This window comes from Meleagris gallopavo, chromosome 30 (genome assembly GCF_905368555.1).
Source record: "Meleagris gallopavo chromosome 30, MGAL_WU_HG_1.1, whole genome shotgun sequence".
In the NCBI taxonomy this organism is placed as follows: Eukaryota; Metazoa; Chordata; class Aves; order Galliformes; family Phasianidae; genus Meleagris; species Meleagris gallopavo.
In genome coordinates, this window is record NC_139433.1 from 1,391,338 (window position 1) to 1,413,184 (window position 21,847).

The 21,847-nt window shown below is 52.1% G+C and overlaps 1 protein-coding gene across 21 annotated transcripts; it reads right to left on the minus strand.

The window, feature by feature from the left end:
* Positions 1-72: 72 nt before the first annotated feature.
* Positions 73-21,616, minus strand: LOC100546066 (uncharacterized). Of its 21 annotated transcripts, XM_085211363.1 has the most exons (12): positions 21,514-21,612; positions 17,812-20,834; positions 17,184-17,252; positions 10,015-10,093; positions 5,903-8,866; positions 5,275-5,355; positions 3,982-4,024; positions 2,820-2,976; positions 2,454-2,606; positions 2,302-2,367; positions 2,090-2,220; positions 73-1,854 (listed from the first exon to the last, which is right to left on the minus strand). In XM_085211363.1, exons 8-12 carry the CDS (start codon positions 2,908-2,910, stop codon positions 1,066-1,068), a joined length of 1,230 nt encoding a protein of 409 aa, XP_085067489.1. In that variant the 5' UTR covers positions 2,911-2,976; positions 3,982-4,024; positions 5,275-5,355; positions 5,903-8,866; positions 10,015-10,093; positions 17,184-17,252; positions 17,812-20,834; positions 21,514-21,612; the 3' UTR covers positions 73-1,065. The 21 variants fall into 21 exon arrangements, with proteins under 21 accessions (XP_085067489.1, XP_085067492.1, XP_085067490.1 ...); XM_085211366.1 differs by lacking the exon at positions 17,184-17,252 and having other exon boundaries at positions 5,903-8,861; XM_085211364.1 differs by lacking the exon at positions 17,184-17,252.
* Between the last annotated feature and the right edge of the window lie 231 nt (positions 21,617-21,847).

A 21,847-nucleotide genomic window follows, 5' to 3' on the forward strand; every position in this document is an offset into this window, starting at 1 on the left:
GCCCCCCACCCCCCTCTCTCTTTGCTCTGCGTTCTCTCTTCTTTTTACAACACACAAACGTATCCAGAAACATGGTATATATATATATATATATTTTAAGACATTTAATACCTTCTTAAAAATGAACATCAGTTTGTTTTAACCACTATTGGTTTAGCAAATACTCAAACCCGCTGCAGTCGGAGACTCCTGCAGTTGCTGCAGCACTGTGTGGTAATGCTCGTGTGCTTTCTCCCTAAAAGCAGCTCTGCGGGGCACGACCTGAGCTCTGGTTCCAAAGCTTTGGGCCTCCTGCACTGGGGCCATGTGTCCACGCTCCGAGGGCAGCTTGGCTTCCTTCACCCGGAACACACTTCTCTCTTTGATTTGTTTTTCAATAAAATCATTCACTGAATTAAAGAGCTACCAGGGCTGCAGACCCCTCTGTTTGCCGGGAGTGCATCCTTACTCCTTAGGTGTCAGCATGGGAGACAATGAGCTGCTGCTGCAGCTGGGATGGAGGGTGGCACGAAGCCCAGGGGGAGCAGAGCTCATTTCCATGCTCCCTATGGGCTGCCTTCATCCTGGGGAGTCCTAGAGTCCCCACAGAGGCTCATGCTGGGCTGGGTGGCCGATGTCCCCACAGGCATGGCAGGACCCCAACGTCCCCATTGGCAAAGCAGAACTCAGTGTCACCAAGGGAACAGCAGGACTCAGTCACTCACAGGCACAGATGAATCCCATCATCAGAGCAGGACCCCAGTGTCTCAATGGGCACAGCAGATCCCAGTGTCCCCATCAGCACAGCAGGACCCCAGTGTCCCCGTCGGCACAGCAGTGCCCCTATGTCCCCATGGGCACAGCAGATCCCAGTGTCCCCATCAGCAGAGCAGGACCCCAATGTCTCCATTGCCACAGCAGGTCCCAATGTCCCATGGGTACAGCAGGATCCCGATGTCCCCACTTCGCTTGCAGCCACTCTGGGCGTGGGGACAAAGGCTGAAGGCGTGGTGGCAGCAGGGGGTCCAGCGGACGGATGGTGGCCGTGTATCCGTGGGGCCGGGCCCAGTCGGTCCCTCGCAGCCTTCAGTCACGCCGCCGGCCCTCTCGTGCCCTGTCCCTCCCCGTTGGCTCCCCGGCCCTCCTGCCCCGCTGCTCGCCCCGTGGCAGCCCCCAGTTCCTCCGGCCGCTCTCCTGCCGCTCGGCTCTGCCCGCTCTGCCCTTGCTGCCATCCCTGCGCTGCTCATCCTTCTCCCGCCGGCTCTCCTTCCCCTCACGGCGTCTCTTCTTGTGTTGCTGCTGCTCGGGCTCCCTGTGTGCCCGGGGGGCTCTGGGGGGCTTCTCCTCAGGGCTCCTATCCTTGGGACGCGGCTCCCGACGGCCGCTCCTCTCTGCTGGGGCTGCGCGGCCCTCCTTGGGCCTCTCCTCCTTCCTTGGGCCACGCGGTCTCTCCTCCTTCTTCTCTTCCTCCTCCTCTTCCTCCTCCTCCTCCTCCTCCTCTTCCTCCTCCTTCTTTTCTTTCTTCTCTTCCTTCTTCTCTTCCTTCTTCTCCTCCTTCTTCTCTTTCTTCTCTTCCTTCTTCTCCTCCTTCTTCTCTTTCTTCTCTTCCTTATCCTCCTTCTTCTCTTCCTCCTTCTCCTCCTTTCTCTCCTCCTTCTTCTCTGGGCCTCGAGTTTTCTCCTCCTTCTCCAGACCTCGGGTCTTCTCCTCTTTCTTCTCTGGGCCCCGTGGTTTCTCCTGGCCCTTCCTCAGCTCCACTTTGGCTGTTGGCTCCTCAGATTTCTCTGTGGGCTCTTCCTCCTCTTCTCCAGGCTCTTCCTCCTCATGCCCCGGCTCCGAGCGGCCAAACCACTTCTTGAAGATCCAGGGCTCGGCCTGGGAGACAGCGGTGTCACACACCTCATGCCCTCTCCATCCCTCCCAAGGAGGACCACAGAACCATTCCGGTTGGAAAAGACCTCTCAGATCCCCAAACCTGACCCCTGCCCACACCCACCATGCCCACTGACCATGACCCCAGGTGCCACATCTCCACAGTTCTTGTACACCTCCAGGGACCATGATCTCCTCTGCACCAGAGGATGCTGTCCCCCCACCTTCAGCCCCATACCAGGTTGCTGTCCGCTTCGTCATCATCGTCACCATCATCGTCACCATCATCATCCTCCAGCATGCTGCTCTCAGGCGGGACGGGCTGTGGAGCCACCACCTCTGGGACCTCCTCCTTGGGGATGACGACCTCTAGGGATGGAGAGCAATGAGCTACAACCCAAACCCTACCCCTAACCCTAAAATCTAAAACCCACCCAGCTCCAAACACACCATGGATGGGAGCTGCTGGGGGCTCTTGCTTGCCACTGCTGACACCGTCCCTGGGGCATGGTGGAGCTGGAAGAGAAGAGGGGACAGAGGGCAGGGGTGGAGGTGACAATGTTGAGGTGCAGCCATCCTGGCAGCACAGGGACAACGCTCACCTTGGAGCACCTGGAAGCTGACGCTGAGCAGGGCGACGATGGAGGCCACCAGGATGCACTTGTTGAGGGTGAGCCCTTCCCAGATGAGCGGCTCCTCCGCGGGGTCCAGGCTGTGGGGCTCCACCTTTGCTTTCACGGGGAGGCTCTTGGGGACTGGGAACCCAAAGGAACTCAGAATTACCAGAGGTGGACCCTGACATCCCCTGTGCAGCCTCACAAGGGTTGCACCAAGCCCTTTGGGGTTCATATTGCAGAAATGGGGGGTTCCATCCCCACCCCATCACCAGATGGTGCCCCTGGGCTGGCTGGGGACATGGGACAGTGGGGCGGTGTTGGGGTCGATGAGGATTTTCCATGCACTCCTACCTGCAGGCACCGCGGCGCTGCCCTTTGTTCCCACCTTCTCTGCACTTCTCTCACGCTTCTTTTCCGTGCTGTGCGATGTCGGCTCAGGCATGCTCAGCTCAGGGACGTCCAACTGCTGCTCAGGGACACCACACCGGGTCCCCACCTCCTTTAGGCCCTGTGCAAAGAGGAGCAAACGTGTGTGCATGTGCACAGTCAGGTGGGATGGGGGTCAGCTGCGTGAACCCACCTAGAGCCAGAGCCAGAGATGCTGAATGCAGCTGGGGTTGAGTGGATGGAACCAGCCCCTCTTTGCAGTCCTGGTGGCTACCAGGGCCAGGCAGGAGCTTTGCCAGCTCCTCCAGCATGTATTCCTGGTGCCTGTGTCTGTATCTCTGAGCTCGTTGGGATTTGATTATCTGCTAGGATGGGTTTCACCACTAGCTGGCTCCGTGCTGCAGAGTGTAGGGCTGCGCCTGAGCAATCCCAACCCTTGTGGGATCTGCCGGATGGGCCCCACTATGGCGACAATGCCTGGGGTCTGGGTTCGGTGCTGGCTGTCTGCTGGCCTGTGTCACAGTGCTGGATTGGTGCCACAAGTGGGAACTGCCACTAGCACGGCTCAGTGACAGCAACAGCTGGGCCATGAGGGCTGTGCTTCCTGCTCCCAACTCTGCGGAGGGACCTCTCCGCTTTCCAACCTGGAAACCTCTCCAGGGTGTGCACCTGAGGATGCCCAAACGCTGTCACAGGGCAGGATGCAGATCCCAGCCCACCACCACTACCAGCCCCTGAGGGTGGTGCACTCCATGTCAGGTGGATGTTTTGTGCTTTTCCATGCAGCCTGGGAACAGAGCAGCCCACGGGCCATATACCACAGCCCTACACAGACATAGGGTCTATGCCCCTCATCCCCAGTTCAGGAGCTGGTCTCACCCCTTGGCTGGGTCAGCAAAGGTTTTTTCCCAGTAACCCTCCCCAGGACCCTTTGTAAGCCCCGATCCCAGGACAGGAGGGTCTCAACTCTTGTCCAAACCCACCAGGTTGCAAGGTGGAACCACGGGTGTCAGGGTCCCAATCCTGTCCTGTACCCAGTTTAACCACTGAACCATCCAGTCTTCATCACAACTGAGACACCGCCTCCCTGTCCCGATGACGGACCCAAAGGCACCAGCACACTTACAATCTATGGCTCTCCCCACCGCTGCTCCCCGGCACATCAGCACCTGCAGAAGACAAGCAGAGAGTGGCACTCAGTAGGATGCTCACCTTCCTGGGCAAGATGAGGGGGACAGTGGCCTCTGTGCCATCACCCACATGGGGACAATCAGCCTGGCGGGCACAACATCACCCCAAAAGCACCACCCCAAGGCCGTGGGCTTCTGGGATCTGCACATCCCATCCATCATCGGGAAGAGGAATTTCTGCTCCATCTGAGCCAGATTTAGTTTGTTTTTCCCTGGTGGAACAATGAATGCTGAGAAAAAAAGCACCAATTCCCAGGCTGGAATCTAAAACACGACATTGGAAGCAACACAAATAATGATGAGCAAACTTTGTGGCTGAGAAGCAATGGCATGAAAGATCTTGGCTTTCAACGTGGAATCAAAACAAGACTTCAGGTTCTGTTTTAGTTACCTCAGTCAAGGCAAGCCGGCCTGTGCCCCCCTGAGAAGCAGAGCATCTATTGCCCAGAATAGGATTTTGGGGGTCCCTCCCCAAGCTCGTGAATCTTCTCCATGGCGAGGCAACGGGAGCGTGGAGGTGGTAAGCATGGTCCCCAGGGTTCATACTGGATCATCTCCAAAGCCAGTGCCCCAAGCACGCAGCCACTGCCCAGCAGAGCATGGCAAAGACAGCCACGTGGCAGGGACAGCCATGTGGCATAGGGACAGCCTTGTGGCATAGGGACAGCCATGTGGTATGGGGACAGCCATGTGGCATAGGGACAGCCATGTGGTATAGGGACAGCCATGTGGTATAGGGACAGCCATGTGGCATAGGGACAACCACATGGCAAGGATGACCACATGGTAGGTATGACCACCAATGCCAGGGCTGCCACCAGACAGCCCATTTCCAGCCCTCATCTTGCACTGATTCCTCTATGGGGATAAGGCTACCTCGTGCATGAATGCTGCATCCTCTCCCATGTGCTCTGTGCTCCAGGTCTTTTCAAAACACAGAGTTATGGCCACAGATGAAATGTGGCCCCATTTTGCTGTTGCTTGGACTTCTCCTGAGCAAGCCCAAGTTGTGAGAGCCCGAGGTTGCTAACTCATGTCAAAGAAATGGCCAAAAATAGCCCCTTGCCCGCCCTGCCATCCCTGAGCACCCTCACATGGCCACGTCAGGATGGGTCCCATTGCCCTCATTATGCCCGTGGCCAGCACAGCACCACATCCCCCTGGCCATGCGTTGGGCTGCTGCCCACCCTGATTCAATAAAAAAGGAGAAAATCAACACAAAGCCATACCTCGGGCTGAGCACAGCCGCCTCGCCTCCAGCCTGCGGTCCGGTACAGGCAGTGTGCAGTAATGTACAGCAACAGCTGCTCCTGCACCGAGCAAAATAGCACCCAATCACCGGGGGCTGCAGCGCCCAGAGCTGCCCCCCCAGAAAAGGCAGTGTGGCACGGGGCTGACCCCAAACCTGGGGCTGTGGCTCTGCTCCCTGAGTGCATCCCAGTGGTGGGGCTGCTAGGGGATGGGGTATCTCCTTTTTGGGCAGCTGGAAAGGAAAAGCGGCTCTGCTGGTGGGGACAGGCTCAGGTAGAAGCCCACCCTCCCAGTGTTTCCCCATTGAAGTGGCACCACGTGGCACGTGTTGGTGTCCTGCCTCGAGGACACCTCTTCGGATGTTGCTCTGGAAGGCAGAAGGGTTGAGAACCCAAAGCTGCAGCAAGTCATTTTGCAGCCTGACATTTGCCTTCAGCACAGGTTTGATATTTCATCCATCGCAGATCCACAGGAGGGACAAACCAGGCACCGGCACCTCTGGAGCCCCAGACAGCAGGAGCCGATCCCAAACAGAGCTCCAGGGCTCTGCAGCCAGATTGAAGCCACGCTGTCTGTTTCCTATTAACAGAATGAAAAACAACTTACGGAGCATTTTTTCCCCCTAACATCACTTCAGCTTGACGCAGCTCTGTTCTTCTGACGCCGCGATGATGGATGGCATGGGCTGGCCCCTGCCCAAGCTTGGAGGACTCCCAGGGTTTTATGCACATTGGGACACAGAGGAAGCCTGCATGGTGCCCAGCACGAAGGCTCGCCCTCCTCATCCTCTGCCTGCGGAGCTCCTATATACCCCAAACAGGATAACTAGCATCCTCCTCCTGCATGCTGGGAGCACTCTTGGCCACGGGGCGTCAGCCCACGGTCCTGCTTTAGGACCACGCAGCAGACAGGAGCAGCCGTCTGCTTTCCAGGGCAGGGATTTCCCGGCTCTGGCAGAGGCAGGGCTGAGCACGCAGTGAACCCTACTGCAGTATAAATAACCTTCTGCCGAAGCCGAGCCCAGATGGAGGAGAGCTGTGCCATAAACAAAGCCCTCCCCAACGCGCCAGGGCTGCGGGCGCGTGCCAAGGGTATATTTCTGTTTTATTCCCACTCCAGTAGGGTCAGGCAGTTAGCTGGCGAGGCACGTTTGCTTTATAGGGGCAAAGTGAAAGCAGAACATCAGCAGCTGAATAACAACTCCTTCTGCTCCCAGCTGTGTTTCATGTGGGGCTTGCAGGTCTGTCAGCTTGCTGTGTTCTCCTGATGTCAAACTCATCCTCCCAGGACACACATGCAGAGCCCAAGCAAAACTTCTTCCCACTCATCCTGGTGTGGGACCATGGGACAGGGACTCTTCTGCACATTCAGGGCCTTCTCAGCTTGTTTCTTGCAGCAGGAAGAGACCAAGAGGTGTTTCATCCCCAGTGTTCAGTTCTAACTCAGGCAGATGGAGGAAGGAGATACCCAGAGATAAAATCTTTCCTAATCCCTTGACTTCCCCACCAAATCCCAGCTTTTCCCTTGCCCTGAGGCTCAGAAAAGGGGTTTTGGTTGGTACCCAAGAGCCAGCTCCCAGCTGTGCTGCAGCAACCCCGTGCTTCTATAGCAACGCTCTCCCATCTTCCCAGTGGAATGTAATCTCCTTCCTCCCCATCTTTAATAACTTGTGCTTAAAAGACAGCTGCCAAGACATGAGGTTGGCCCCCACTTATCTTCAGACTTGGGTTTAAGGAAAGCTGATGTTGTCTGTTGTCAGAACTGAAGGACTACGTGGTCCGTGAGTGCAGCCAGCGTCGTCCCTGCATCTTGCCCTCACACAGCCATGGGGTGATGCAAACAAATGGACACCATCTTCATTAGGGAGTGCTTGAGAAGTTACAGGAAGCAAAGAGACGTTTTCTGTCTGCCAGCTGTGCCTCTCCCGTCAAATCACACTTCTCTCATCACCGATGATTTGAGATGAATCAAGGCGAGCAATCTCCTTGTCTCGGTGCCATTAATTGGAAGCCCGCAGCGTTTTGGAAGCAAGATGTTCCTGTGGCTTTGTGCCACCAGGTGTTACTGTGGGATTGGGTAATGCTTCCTGACACGGAGAGATCCAGTGAGAAATGGAGCATCCTAAGCACAAGCTGATGCCCACGGCTGGTACCAAATGGGCCCCTCTGCCCTCGGTGATCCCATATGATCCAGAGCAGCTCTGCACTGTCTGATCACACCCTAATCCACGTGTGACCCAAATACTCCGATTTACAAATCCCAGAGGTTTTCGCTCCATTTGCCTGGCAGAGGGAGCAGCATTCAGGTCAGCTGGAACACGAGGTGCCAGATCCCATTAAATGCCACTTTCAGTCTCAGCTTCATTTGATAATTGTTCCATTATACGTTTTCTCACAGCTCAGTGCTGCTTGGGGCTAATCGTTATTCTCTTTGGAGACTTCAAGCCATCAGTAGCTCTGAGTAGAGCATGAGCAAGTAAGTGCTGGGACACGACACTCCAAACAAAACATCCCTGAAGGTGCTGCCTGGTGACAGGGACAGGTCCCACCAGACACCTCATCCATGCCATGGAACCAGGAACAGCACCATGCGGTGCTGGTGGGACTAGGAACTCATTTCAAGAGCAACCAGCTGTTCCCCATTTCTCCTTTCCTTTATTAGATAAGAAATTCCAAGTTAAAAGTCAGCAGAATTCAGAAATCACATGCAAATCTCACGTGCCAGGCTGCGCTCTCCTGCCTGCTCACTAGTTTCTTTGTTTCTCTGTGATAGTGGAAGAAGGCTGGAAAGGCTGGATTTCCACTTTCTTTGGCATCAAAAAGGACTATGATCATAGAATCATGGATGTTTTGGGTTGCAAGGGACCTTAAAGATCATAGAACCACATAATGGTTGAGTTGTAAGGGACCTCAAAGATCATGGAGCCACAGAATGGTTGGGTTGGGTTGGAAACAGCCTTAAAGGTCATGGAAACGTAGAATGGTTGGTTTGGGTTGGAAGGGGCCTTAAAGGTCATGAAACCACAGGCTCTATCCCACATGGCTGCCTATCTCTGAAGGGACCTGCATGAGCACCTCCAGCTGAGGTTGAAGTGCTGCAGTGGCTTTTATGCTGTTTTCTCCCCAGTACAGCACAGCAACACGACTAGCAGGGTTTGCACTGACCACAGACCTTTCTCTTTTCACCCCAGAGGAGCCAATCCACCTCAGCATCCCGCCTGCAGCTAGGGATAGCTTAGGTTGGGCTCCATCTCAGGAAGAAAACCCACGGCACAGAAGCCAGGAGCAGGGTTTTGGTCAGGGCAGGACCTTGAGGCTCCCCACAGCAGGAGATGGATGCACAGAGCCCGTCCCAACCACAGAGTTCCTGGATGGGGAGGCATTGCCGCTGAGTTTGAAGCATGGCTGCCCTTGAGTGGTGCCTCAGGAGCACAAAGGATCCCTGAAGGGATGCACGTCCACATCACAGCTCCAGGATTCCATCCCTTCTGTCCCTCCTCCTGGCCCCATATGTGCGGTGGGAGAGCAGAGCCAGCTGAGGCTTCTTGCTGTGTATTTTTCTTTTCCTGTTCTAGGAAAACACAAACAACAGCCTGAAGGAATTTCCTCCTCCAGCCCTGAGTCAGGCCCCAAATTGGCCACTTGAAATCGCGAGGGTTTTATTTTCATAGGAAGTAGTGCAGCAGCACTGGGCACAGCAGTCCCCATCTCTGAGCCCATCACGAGGCAGCGATGGGCAGTACTGGGGGTGGGTGGGCAGCTGGACGGGCTGTTCTTAGAAGTCTTTTCCACCCTTAATGATTCTGTGATTCTAACGATGACTTATTCTTGAGATCTGGGGATTTTAAGAGCAAAAGAGAGACAAGCACAAGGCACTACCCTTTAATCACCTGTTTTCCTGCAGAGTGGGGTGAGCACCTCTCCATGCCCATCCTCAGTCTCACGTAGCACCTGATGAACCCCACACCACCCTGAATCCGGGTGACAATGACCCCCAGCATCTTGCTGGTCCCTTCTGCCTCTGCACAGTGCTTTGATCGATAGCCGGGTGCTGTAGGACTGCTGAGATCAGAGCAGCAGCTCTCACCACTAATGTGTGCAGCAGCCATCCCCAAACGCTCCCAAACTGCACCACTGCCACCACTGGGCTGTTTTCCATTTACCAGGACAAGAAGAAGAAGATGTGAAGGCCCAGTAGGGAATAAGCAAGAGAATGAAAGAGTCCAGTGAAACAGTGAAACAGCCCATGCCAGAACTACACCGCTCAGTGTGTTTTGTGCTGAGAGGTGGATGATCTCATCGGGGAGGAATCGAAGGCAGCGCAGCACCGTGCAGGTGGATGAGCAGTGCAGCCAGGCTGGGAGTTAAGGACAAGATGGGGCAGGTTGTGGTGTGGGGCAGAGCCCGGCTCCGGCTGCAGGGCAATGCGCTGCTGCGTGGGAATTTCTTTCCATGTCACAAGGGGAGGAGAAAGGGTGAATAACTGCTCCATGGCAGCTCCAAGAAGTGAACAATTTTCCAAGAGTAAAGGTTAAAATCCCAGGTGCTGCATGGAAGGGCACCCTATGAATAGGGCTAACAAGGCAGAGCAGTGGGAAAAACAGAGCAGAGGTCTCTCATCCCTACCTCCACCACCTCCACGTGTCCCTCCCTGTTCCCCAGCACTGACCAGCACAGTCCTGCTGTGTCCTGGCCGTGGGGCTCTGCTGCCCTGCTCACCTGCACTCCCTCCTGCACCCCAAGCATCCTGCTGACATTTCTGCTACCATCCAGTTCTGCTGCTCCTGGTCAGTGCTTCCTGTGGTTATCAGAAAGAAGATGGGGTGACAGCATGATCATCTATGCTTTGTTTCTTTACAATAAGAGCACGGCTCCCCTCTAGTAGCCCATGTGCAACAGGAGGCAGTCAGTGAGCCAGTGCTGTGCAGGGAGCTCACAGGCACTGTGGGTACAGCTGTGCAAATGTCAGCGCAGGGCTCATGGCAGCAAAAAGGCATCCTAGGGGATTGCTGCAAATGGTGCAGAGATGATGCTAGAAAAAAGCAGTCAGTGCTTGCAGAAACCCCACTGTGCACCTGCATCTTGAAACAGCGCTGGTCATCCTGCGTCAGAAAACACACAGAAATGCAAAGAAAGAGGGCTGGGGGTGCATGGGGTGAGGAGCGAGGCCTGAGTCTGCACATCAAAACGTATTTCCCCATAAATCAGCCCATGGAGGCATTTCATACTGCATGTGGTGTGATTCATGAGGAACCTGCAATGTTTAATTAGAGGGGAGAGACTGATCCTGCTGTGAAACACTTCCAGATCCCACCCCAAACTCCTCACTGACTTAATTTATGGGATGCAAACAGGACAGAAAATGGTGTAATGGGAGAAGTCGTGTAGCTCTGTCGACCTTGGGATTCAACAGCTGTTGCAAAGAAGGGTGACTTACAGATGAAATGAGATGAAACCAGCAATGAACCCAATGGGGAGACCCAGCCTGTGTGCTGCTCCCTGCCCTCTGCCTCCTGGCATGAAGGTCACCCCTTTATCTACCCATGAGATCCCTCTTTGGCTTCCATTACGTGTGACCCAACCCTAGATGTCAAATTTATGGCTGGTGACAAGGCCATAAATCCTGATTGGCCTCCAGTGACGGCGATAGGGTTACTCTGGTACCCCCAGCACCCTGCAGGGGGTCCCCCCGGGGGCTCTCACTATGTCCGTGCCCCATTCTGTGCCCTTTATCACTCTGCAGTGTTATTCATAAGGAAAAAATGCCGTGGGACTTCTCTCCTTCGTGCAGCTAACTGGTCCCATGACCTCAGTTTCATGATTCTTGATTTTGGAGTGCAATAATTTCCAATAGCAAGGAGGGAGAGGCTGCTGGTCCTGTGAGGAAGGCTCTAGCTAAAGCTGTAAGGAGCAAGTGCTTGCCAAATAACTGATAGGGGTCTGCACATCTCCAGGCCTGGGCTCCCTACGCCACATGGGTCAGCATGGCAGGGACTGGGGAGCTAAAAGTACAGAGACTTGCTGCTGGAGGCACCTTACCCGGTCCCTAAATAGAGCAGCTCTCCTTTTACAGAGAAAAGAAGGGTGCGAGGAATTCAGAGCCAAGAAGGGAGAGGAGGTCACTGCACAGCTACGCGGGTTTGGCTGCTTTAAATATCACTCCCTGCTGTCTGTCCAGGGCTGGGAAGAACACAAAGGCAGCAACAGCCTGAGATCTCAGGGGAAAAAGGTGAAGAAACAGAGGGGGACAGCAGGAGAGGCTCCTTGGTTGTACAGGGAGATGCTTCCAGCTTCCCTCCCTCTGCGACTCTATGGGTTTTGCAGTGGATCTGAATTTAGGTCCTAGGGAGAAAAAGCAATGGAGTGGGTCACATGGAACCCGGAGGCACCCTGCAGGCACCCTGACACCCCAAACCCGAACACCCGTCTGCATCCCATCCCACCTGCCTCAGGACACAAAAGGTCACCCCAGCTCCCTGCACACACAAGGAGCTCCCAAAGCAGAAGAAAACCAATTGCAAAGGCAGAAATATATGCAAAAAAAGCCCAACCCAAGACTCTTGGGTGCAAAAAGAGCTGTGGGTGCCAGGAACACCTCTGTCTAAGGAACGCTTGCAGATAAGCACCAGGTGACACCCAGCTCTGTCCTGGCTGAGCAGAGAAGAGCTTGCAGCAACAGTGCTCTGTGCACAGCAGAAACATCACAGGGCCACGGCATGGTTTGGGTTGGGAGGGACGTTGGAGGTATCCAGTTCCAACCCAGCACCATGGGCAGAGACATCTCAGACTAAATCAGGTTGCTCCGAGCCCTGGCCCTGAGCACTGCCAGCTTCCAGTGATTTTGCTCCATGCAGTCTTGCAACGATGCTACTCTGTGCGTGCTCACAGTGAGACTATGTGCTGAGTACCCTGGAGGAGTGCTGCTCTTTGCACAATTGAAGGGTACTGCTCTGTGCATGCTCACAGCGATGCTGCTCTGCGCACGCCTGCAGCTTCCTCCAAAGGCAACAGCAGCCAATGGGCGGCTCGGCAAGGGGCAGAAATGCTTTCTGCTTAGAGACAGAACAGCAAAGAGACAACTTGTGCCAGATGGGAGCGGGGCTGCATGCTGGGGTGTGGGGGCTCCTTGCTTCCTCTTCTTCCTCTTCCTCCCCCAGTGACATTTAAATGGTCGCTCCCCAAACACTTTCTGCTTGCTGTGTGTTTTCTCAGCGACACAAAGCCCAGAGCCTTTCAGAATAAATCATTTAGAGGCAAGAAAAAGAAAAAAAAAGGAACAGCTCTGACCCCACACGTACACACACTCCCCTCCTCCTCCGAGCGTGGTTTGGAGCCGCTCAAGCAAAAGGAAGAGTGAGCAGGAGTAATTTTCCATGGATGCAAGGAACAATGGAGCCCCGCGTGGTTTTCATCGTTCAGAGGTTTCCCTCCAGCACTTTCTGCTCCTCTACAGCAGCAGACAAAAGCAGTGTGCATGCACAGACCGGCCCGGCCTCGCTGCACCCTGCGGTGCGAGGTGCGGGGTGACGGCGAGGAAACTCCGCACAGCACGTAGGGGATGTCTGAGTCAGTGCTGGGCAGGAGGGGAGAGGGGTTGGGGTGGCTCTGGTGTGCCAAAGAGATGCGTTGGTTTGGGGTTGGGGCCGTGGTTGGATGCTGGGGATGCTTTAGGGGAAAGCTGCGGTACTTGGTGCTGGAGGATGAGGCTGGGGAGTCGAGGTGCCGAGCCAAGCAAAGCACCACCACAATCCTTCTCCTCTCTATCCCTACTCAGGTCTTATGGAAGTGGCTGAGGGGATGGAGTGGGACAGTGTGGGGAAGAGGAGGCTCAAGAGACCTCACTGCTCCCTACAGCTCCTGAAAGGAGGTTGTGAAGAGGGGGGGTTGGCCTCTGCTCTCCAGGTAACAGCAATAGGAGGAGAGGAGATGGCCTCATATTGCACCAGGAGAGGGTCAGGCTGGGTATGGGGAACAACTCCTCCAAAGAGTGGAGAAGCATTGGCACAAGCTGCCCAGGGAGTGGTGGGCTCACCGTCCTTGGAGGTGTTCAGAACCGTGTAGATGTGGCACTGAGGAACATGGCCATGGGATGCGTTGGAGTTCAGGATCTAAGAGGTCTTTTCCAACCTTCATGACTCTATGATCCCTGATTCCTTTCCATTTCCACTGCTTTCAGAGACACACTCCTAGCATTGTCCCCATCCCCAAACCCAAACCTCCATGCAAGGAGGGAGGACATCACCTTCAAGCCCTCCAGTGTCCCCTGCCCAGAGCCAAGCCTACACAGAGCACACTGCCTTGGCCCACAGCACCCAAATAAGAGCACGGCCCTTTGCACCCATCTCCGTGAACTGCAGAACAGGAGGAGCAGGGCTGAGGCTGCCCTTACACATCAAGCATTGTTTTTGAGCCCCTCTTGGTGCTTTGCTCCTGCTCTGCCTTGAGCAATGCTCCCTGCACCCACCACGCCTGGAAAGCTGCCCACAGCGAGCACGGGGGCTGCAGGGTCCATGCAGCTCTGAGCACGAAGCAAGAGGAAAAGCAACCAGTTTTCACTACAAAATATTTTCTAAGCTCCTCATCAAAGACGGGCACTTGGGAGCGAGGCAGGCTCAGGCCCAGACTGGTGGGAGACCTCCGAGCCACATTTTTGTGGTGCAGAACGAGGCTTTGCCAACCTCCTTCCACCCCAGCGTTGCAGAGCCATGCCTCAGACCTGAGCTGGTTTGCAGCCCTCTGCCAGAGCACGGAAGAAAGCTTTCAGCTGAACATCAAAGCTGAGACCCAACGAAACCACAGCAGCCAGTGCTGAGGCTGCAGCAGCCCTTTCATACAACATAACACCAAAACCCCATTATCACACTTGTAACCTCCCAGGTGCACAAACCAGGCTTTTGATTCCTTGCTCTGTGTGCTTGTTCTTTTTCACCTCCCATCTCAACAGGCAGCAAACGAACGGCTGGGTTTTGCCTAAGAGATGATGGCACTTAACGTGGTCATGGGTTGATGCTTTACATCTGTAGCAGCAAAGGCGTAGGGTGGTTGGGATGCTTCCCTGATAATCATCAAAACAAGGCAAAAGGAGGCGAGTGGGACCCCAGGATCATGTGGGACTGCATATCTGGGTTTGGCTTTGAAGGTGTCCTCTGGCCCTACACCTCTGCATATGACATCCCATTGGGAAGCTGGGAAGCCTCAGCTCTCAGTGTCTCCATAAAGCCATCCTGAGGGCTCTCAGCATCTTCCCAGATGAAAAAATCAAAGCAGAGAAACAAGCTGCCATCCCTCAGATGCTGTGTGCCTTGAGATTGTTAACTTTGCAAAATATCGTAACGAGCAGGGAGCTTGGAGAGCAACAACAACAGCTTATTTGGGAAGAAAATTAAGAACAGCTTGTTTTTCCTAATCTTACAGCTTCCTCCAAACAAATGGGTCACAGCTGTTATACCTGGGGGTCATGGAAAAATGTTTCAGCGCTGCTATGAGAAGCATTTGGGCTGTGGACAGAGAGTCTCTGTGTCCTCCAGTGGGTCTGAACCAACCAAATAAGCTCAACGTGCTACTTGGAGCTGATGGTTTTGGGTTGGATTCCTTTGTAGTTAAAATTCAAAGAGCTTAACGGGTGGTGATGCAAACACTCACCCTTGTTGCATCCCACTGGTGCTGCTGGACAAAGCCTGAGCTGCAGCACGGGCAGCAGCAATGTCAATCTGCATCACCATGAGAGCACTGAGAAGAGAAAACCCAATTTTGAATAAATCAGCATTGGATGGTTGTCTCTGCAACATTTCATGGGGAAAAAAAGCATCCTCTTACTGCAGGGAAGAGTATTTCTGAGCTCATTTCAGATCCCAAAACCGCAGTACATCCACCCAACAATACCAAGCAGCAAGACATCAGGAAGCCATTGAAAGAAAAGCTGAGTGCAGTATAAAAGAGAACTACACATAACCATCACTGCCAAAGAATAATCTCCCAGGAATATTTTTAAAGGCAACAAAGAGGATTATCAATGAGGTTTGAGGTAGATAAGGACAGATAATTTAGGCTCAAGAAAACATTTTGCTTATTCCAAAGGTACTCTGAGGTCAGTAGGATGATGGAAAAAAACAAAGCAAGAGGGAAAAAAAAGCCCCAAATAGTGCATTTTTCTGTAGGATTTGAGGCTGGAGGAGCTTTACCTCCACACAGTTCTTCATCCCTGCCTCAGTTTCCCCACCCAGTGACACAGGGCAGCAGATGCAGCTGGGGACACCGATGGAATAAGAAACTGCACACGAAGAAACCCAGTGCTGTGTGACAGCAGGGCACACTGCAAGCTGCATGCAACGTATTAAGATACACCCAGCAACCAGCCCAAAATTAGCCAGAGAAATTGACCCAAGAGAGGACTGAGACATACAGAAGCCACAGCTTCAGGGGCTAAAACACCCCAAATCCAAATTTTGGAAGTACTCCTTGCACAGTTTATTTTCTATAACAGCTGTTCCCTTTCTTTGCATGCATTCCTGAGCAGTAGGTTTTCCAATTAGTACAAGTCACAGTAAGCAGGAAATTAAACAAATCGGGTGACTAGTCCAATTAGAACAGTCATGTCAAGGCTTCCTGTTTTCCTTACAGCACCTCTTTATCTCCCAGCACCTCGGTTGTATGGGAGTTACAGCACACACAGGCACTGCATGGAGTGTTCTGGAGCTCTCATTACTGACAAGCAGGAGGCAGTGTAAGTTAATGTGTACCTAAGGCAGCTCCATCAGTGGACACCTGTAGGAAAACTGGAATTCTATTGGCATAATAGAGCTGCCATCACTTTCAGACTTCCAAACTCAAGTGTGAGGACACCCTGGGGCTCGAAGGCACGTGCCATCGTGTGTCCTCACACTTGGGGTTTGGAAGTCTGAAAATGGGCTCAGCAGTCTGAAATTCATGAGCATTTTTCATTCTTTACAACTGTCCCCAACCTGAGCTGCTGAGCATCCCTCTGAGCTGCCCGGCGGTCGGCTGCAGCTCTGGGGGAATCGCTGACCAGCTCTGTACACACAGCCCTGAGTCAATATTGGTTCAGCCACAGGAGCTCACGGATAGAAAGCACGAGGCTGCGTGAAGCTCAAACAAACAGGCTGCCAGGAGCACTGCCTGTCCCCTCCTGTGTCACCGATGTCACTGAGGGGCTGTGCTGGGTGCTGGCACTGATCCGAGCAGCTTTTGGGGTTATACCCGAAATAAAGCTGCAAGAAGTAGATGTCTGTGGCTGGAAGAGAGCCCACGTTGCCAGCTCTGCTGTACTGAGGCCGTTCTCAGGCTGTTCCCAGCTGCAGCAAAGGGGCAAAGTGATTCCCATAGCAGCAAAAGGACAAGCGTGGCACATAACTCATTGCAGGCGAAACAACCTTCCCTGCCCTCGAGGCTTGTTCACTTTATTTATGGGAAAATATGCTCGTTAATGCTCTTATCAAAGGAACGATCTAATCGGGGGGGAAAAGTCTCCTTTGAATATTTCCATTTTAATGAGCTGTTGGGCGAAATGTTTAGGCAGGCAGAACTGACTCTGAACTCGTTTCTGACGGAGCAGATTCTGCACAGGTCTTAACTCTCATCCTGCTGTTTGTTTGGATAACATTTCCAAACCAAATTACCAGTTACAAAAGCTGAGCTGCACGCACCGTGAGCTTCCCGGTCCCTAAGGCTGACTGATCCAAGCACAACAAGAGCTGATGGAAAATAAGCAATCCTGCCCAGATCTTGCAACACAGAGGGTGTGAAAGCAGCCCTTCCTGGAAAGAAACACCAGAACTGCTCTGCAAGAGAAAAGGGAAGTTAAGCAAAAACAAATCCAGTGTGCAAAGCTCCAGCAGCCAAAGGGGTGAGAGGAGAAAGAAAGTGCTCACAGCAGAATGGCACTCCAAAATGCAGGATGCATATGGGCAGATGGGGCTTGCTGTCTCTCCTCTGTGGATCTGCAATTTGGAAGAACCAGAATTTCATCATCTCTTGTTAATGTCAGGATGGAGAGGGCAAACGCTGCGAGCTACATTTGGCTCAAAGGAAACGAAACAGAAAATGGATCGTGGAAGGGAAGGTGTTGCAATGTCTTGCACTTTATTGTTGTGCAACTGCCTCTCAATACCTCATGACCATTTGCTCATAATTGGCAGCGGCACCCGGAGGAAAAAAAAAAAAAATAATCCAAAAATCCAGCAATTACTCTGAAATTACAGAGCCATAAGGACAAACTGCTCAAGCAGCTTCTCTCCCTGCCATGTTAAGGTGCTGTTCCTGACAGCCGTTGTGTCCCTGGCTGCTGCTCACTGCCACACGTCCCATTCTTGCTGCAAGCTGCTCCCCTCTGCATTATTTTTGTAATAATTTTTATTGTTGTTTATAAAGAAACTAAACTGCAGTGCTTCTAAGCCTGATCCTGGTAACCTAGAGAAGACAACTCATCACTACCAACACTATGTTAGTGTACACCCTTAAAACAAATAATGAGATTTTAAAGCATTTTAAGTGTCTTACCTCATCTGCATTCAATCTATAATCCTCTTCATAGTGGCTGTGATGAAGTGAGAATGCAGAGTTCCTAAGTTTCTTTGGTGGGAAGTACAGACATTTGTTGTTTAATATCTCACTGAGATGTTGGAAAATAAGTTCTTCCCTGTGCTGGTGAACACTGAGGAATCCCAGCCTCACTTTGCAGTGGCACGCAGAATTTCTTCCAGCACAAGTGGGTCTGCAGAAAAGCTGACCTTCAAATCACATCATTTCTCACAGGGAAGTCGATGAAAATGATAGAAAAAGTGTTCTAATTACATGGCCCACAAAGATGAGAATAGATTCTAACACACCAAAGAGCACAGTTAGTGGGGGAGTATTTAGAACTAGGTAACTGGGAGTTACCTGTAGGCAATGAATCAGAACGAAGGAGGAGATGGATAGATTTAGTGGCCCCACTTTAGAAGACTTAGGCCTTACAAAGTTTAGAAATAACAGCGTTAGTATTTAGATAAGCTCATGCTCATAGCCTTATAAACTTGTGCTGTACTCTGTCTCCAGAGTCTGACCAAGACGAATGTTTAAATTATCCTGGGACAAAAAGAGGCTGAACTGCAGGGTGGAGAAGTCATCACATAGACTGATTTCTGTGAAAACACAACATGACAGACATCCCTGCGTCATATTTTGTTCCGTTTTGGGTGCTTGGCTGCATCTCTAGATAACTCTTAAAGCTGGAAGAGCAATGCCTGTGTTGCTGGAACAGTGAGAATGAGGGCAACCAGAACAACTGGATTTTATTCACTGGAATACTTAAGTTATTAAAATGTTGTTTTTTTTAATTACTTTTGGGAAGATACTAAGTGCGTAATGCTATGTAAGAACTGCACATGCTTTAAAAGAAAGCTTTTGTTTTTCTTTCTGTTGCATTTCCCTACTCAGCAAATCAGAGGCAGATCAATTCCCACAGCACTGCTCAATGTCAAAAACACCTCCTATCCCACACCCAAGAGGAGCTATGACAGCGTGATGCAGCTGAGCAGAATATATATGGGGTTTTCTGCTCTGTGCCCATTACCAACCTTTTCCATTCACCTCCACTGGAGCTTTGTTGCTACTCTAGCACATGCATGTGGTGCAGCTCGTTCCTCTCACCAACAGAAAACAACACAGAAAGATTAATGCTTGAATCCTAAGGGTGTTTGGGGATCTGTACAGCTTTCTATGCACTAGCTTTGTGTCATCTCCTCACAAACTCATCCAAGCCTGAAAGCAGATAATGAAGAGGAAATACATTTGGTTGCTGGTCTCATCCATTTCTTGCTTGAACATCTGCTTCTATCAGCTGCCAACTTTGACCTTGACTTCACTTATTCCTATGCTGCCACAAACTCTTCTTCTATCCTAAGATCTTCTGGAGAACAGAAATAAAGAATCATTAACTGGGGATTCTGACTACTGTCTGGGATCTCTCTTATAAAAAGAGACTGAAAAACATGCTGGAATGAGGTAAAAAAAAGAAGGCAATTTTCTAGAAAATAAAACTCTTGTTTTCCTCAACCTGAAGCTACTCAAATTCAGACTCCTAATCTGGAGTTCAGCATCCTCACCCCTTCTGTACTTTCTCTTTTAACAGATCTGGTTATTTAGTAACTCAGACCGTACAAAGTATTTTCCCAGCTGACTTTACAGCCTAATTGCTGTGACCTGTTTGTGTAAGACACAGAACTGGGACTCGCTGTGTGCTCTTCTCCAATGAGTTCAGCAAGCAGTTCAGAACTGCTGCAAACCAACTGCCCCAGGCTGCCTGCTGCACCTCCAGCCCTGGATTGTTCTGTTTCTTTGAAACGTGTCTTGGAGATGCAGTAGAGTCTGTGGAATAAGGAGGCCACTGCACAGGACTTGGGATGGAGCCATCTGGCCTCTGGGTTGAAAGCTGCCATGCCCCAGCAGTCGTGGACACCTGCACATCAGCTGTCTGGGTTCACTGCCCAGTTATTAGATAATCTAGGGATGAGATGGGCTTGGCCAGAGATGCCAAATGGGAATGTGACTGGAGCAGCTAATTCTGCCTGCTCTGCTACAGGAGGGTAATGATGGCAAAACAGTGGTAAAAAACAGCTGGGGATGGCAACATCTCAAAGTGCCTCAGCTGCTAATCCTGAAATTCTGAGTCAGAGCCTTCTCTGTGAGGATGCATGAATCACTGTCACTGCTAAACTGGAAGAGTCAGGCTATCTCAGCAAAACTGCAGCTGGAACTAATCTCATTCAATATTTAAAAAGAAAACAGGTTGATTGGGCTTTCTGCACACTACAGAACACCAGTGTTATCCAGGTCACTCGGCTGTAAAATGGAATGAGGGCCCACTGAGATGACAGGTATCCAGCGAGCAAAGCTGTTTCCAGTGCCACAATAAAGCAGGGAGCAGCTGTGAAGATGAAGCCCTCTGACACCGTGCCATTATCAGGAATTACAGTCGGATTACTACATAAATAATAAACGCCATTATTAGAAATAATGAAACCTAAAACAAAACGCTAAGGCAGCCTAATAGATCCATCCCTCCATTCAGGAAAGCCTTGCTAAAATAACACACAAAACGTGAATTGCCAAATCTTCTCTGATGTGCTTCATTTGCTCCCAATTTTCCTGAGTCGCAGCTATCCTATTGTTTCAAGTTGGTCTCTGGGTAATACATTAAATGGCAATCAGCTTCCCGTCCATAAATCAACGTGTAGAGAGCAGGATGAAAGCACTCATACCACAGTTATTCTGTGTTCTGGGGGCTAAGAGCAGCTACCTGCAGCAGGAAAAGGGCTTTTCTCTTGTACTTCTTACTTGCCATGACTCCCAGAGCAGTCACTGCCTGCTGACCATGCCAGGCTTGTCATCTAAGCTGCAGGAAAAGAGATTCTTTGGCAATATGCTTTGTTCCATTGCAGTCAATCAGAGCAGTTTCAGAGGGCGAGGATTTCGGTTCTTGTTCAAAGTGGAACCAATGAATGCTTTACCCTCAAAAGCTCAGAGCTTTCGGATGGGGATATCTTAAAGCAAATAAACATAAGAGACACGGTGAAAGATACGGAAATACTCAAACGCAGCTACTTTATAGCTGAAGGGAATAAAACAGGCTTGGAATTGCCTGGGCTGAATGAAGAACGGAAGACAGACATCTGAGGGGATATGGGGGGATTTAGGGGGAATATTGGGAGAGCAGAGGGAAATTGGGGAGGGATGTAGGTATATCAGGGGTTAATAGGGGCTGGATTTGGGTATATAAAGGGTTAGGGGCAGAATCTGGGCGCATTTTGGGGGAGATCTGAGCACAAGGAGAGTTAAGGGGGGGTTGGGGTGACACCAAAATTGGGGTGGAGGCACGGTTAATGGGATGCATGGGTATATAAAGCGTTAATGGGGGAGCGTGAGGGGTATGGGAGGAAGGAAAAATCTGGGGGTACTGGAAGGGATGTGTGGGGAACAGGGGGGATTTGGGGCCGAGTTTGAGACGGCTCTGAGAAAAAATTGCTTTTAATACTTGATCCTAGCACCGACCAAACGCAGACACGACAAGTAAAATAAAAAGCTAGACGAAACTACTTCTGTCACCCTTTCAGGACTACCCGCCCTACTCTGGGGTGGGCGCCGCTGAGGGGCGCTCGCGGCCGCCGCTCCCCTCTTTCCTCCCGCGCATGCGCCGAGCCCCGCCCTCCTGCCGCAGTTTACCTCAGCGAGGCACGATCGGGGACGCGGGATTCGAACCGGTGGTGCTGAGGGAAGTGAGGGTTTACGGCCCTGTGTAGAAGGCTCCCAGGCGAGCCCCGCCCACTCTCGCCGGGCGCAGCCAATCGGAGCCCTCTGTGCCCCTCCTCCCCGTCCCGTCGATTTTCTGAACGCATCGCTCTGCTTACCAATAGGGAAAGAGCTTCTCGTTCCGCCTCTGCGCCCATTTCAGCCAATGGAAAGCGAGGATTTATCATGGACAGTTGAGCCGTCCACTGCGAAAGAGTCTTCTTCCGTCCGGGGGCGTGGCCCACTCAACTGTGCGTCACGATAGGAG

Excerpts from the sequence above, each read along its gene's own strand:
- LOC100546066 (XM_085211362.1), bottom strand. The coding sequence starts at position 3,910 with ATGGTTCAGTGGTTAAACTGGGTACAGGACAGGATTGGGACCCTGACA. Across the intron at positions 2,977-3,838 it reads TGGTTCCACCTTGCAACCTG|GGCCTAAAGGAGGTGGGGAC; the intron begins GTGGGTTTGGAC and ends CTCTTTGCACAG. Across the intron at positions 1,855-2,089 it reads ACGAAGCGGACAGCAACCTG|GCCGAGCCCTGGATCTTCAA; the intron begins GTATGGGGCTGA and ends GCTGTCTCCCAG.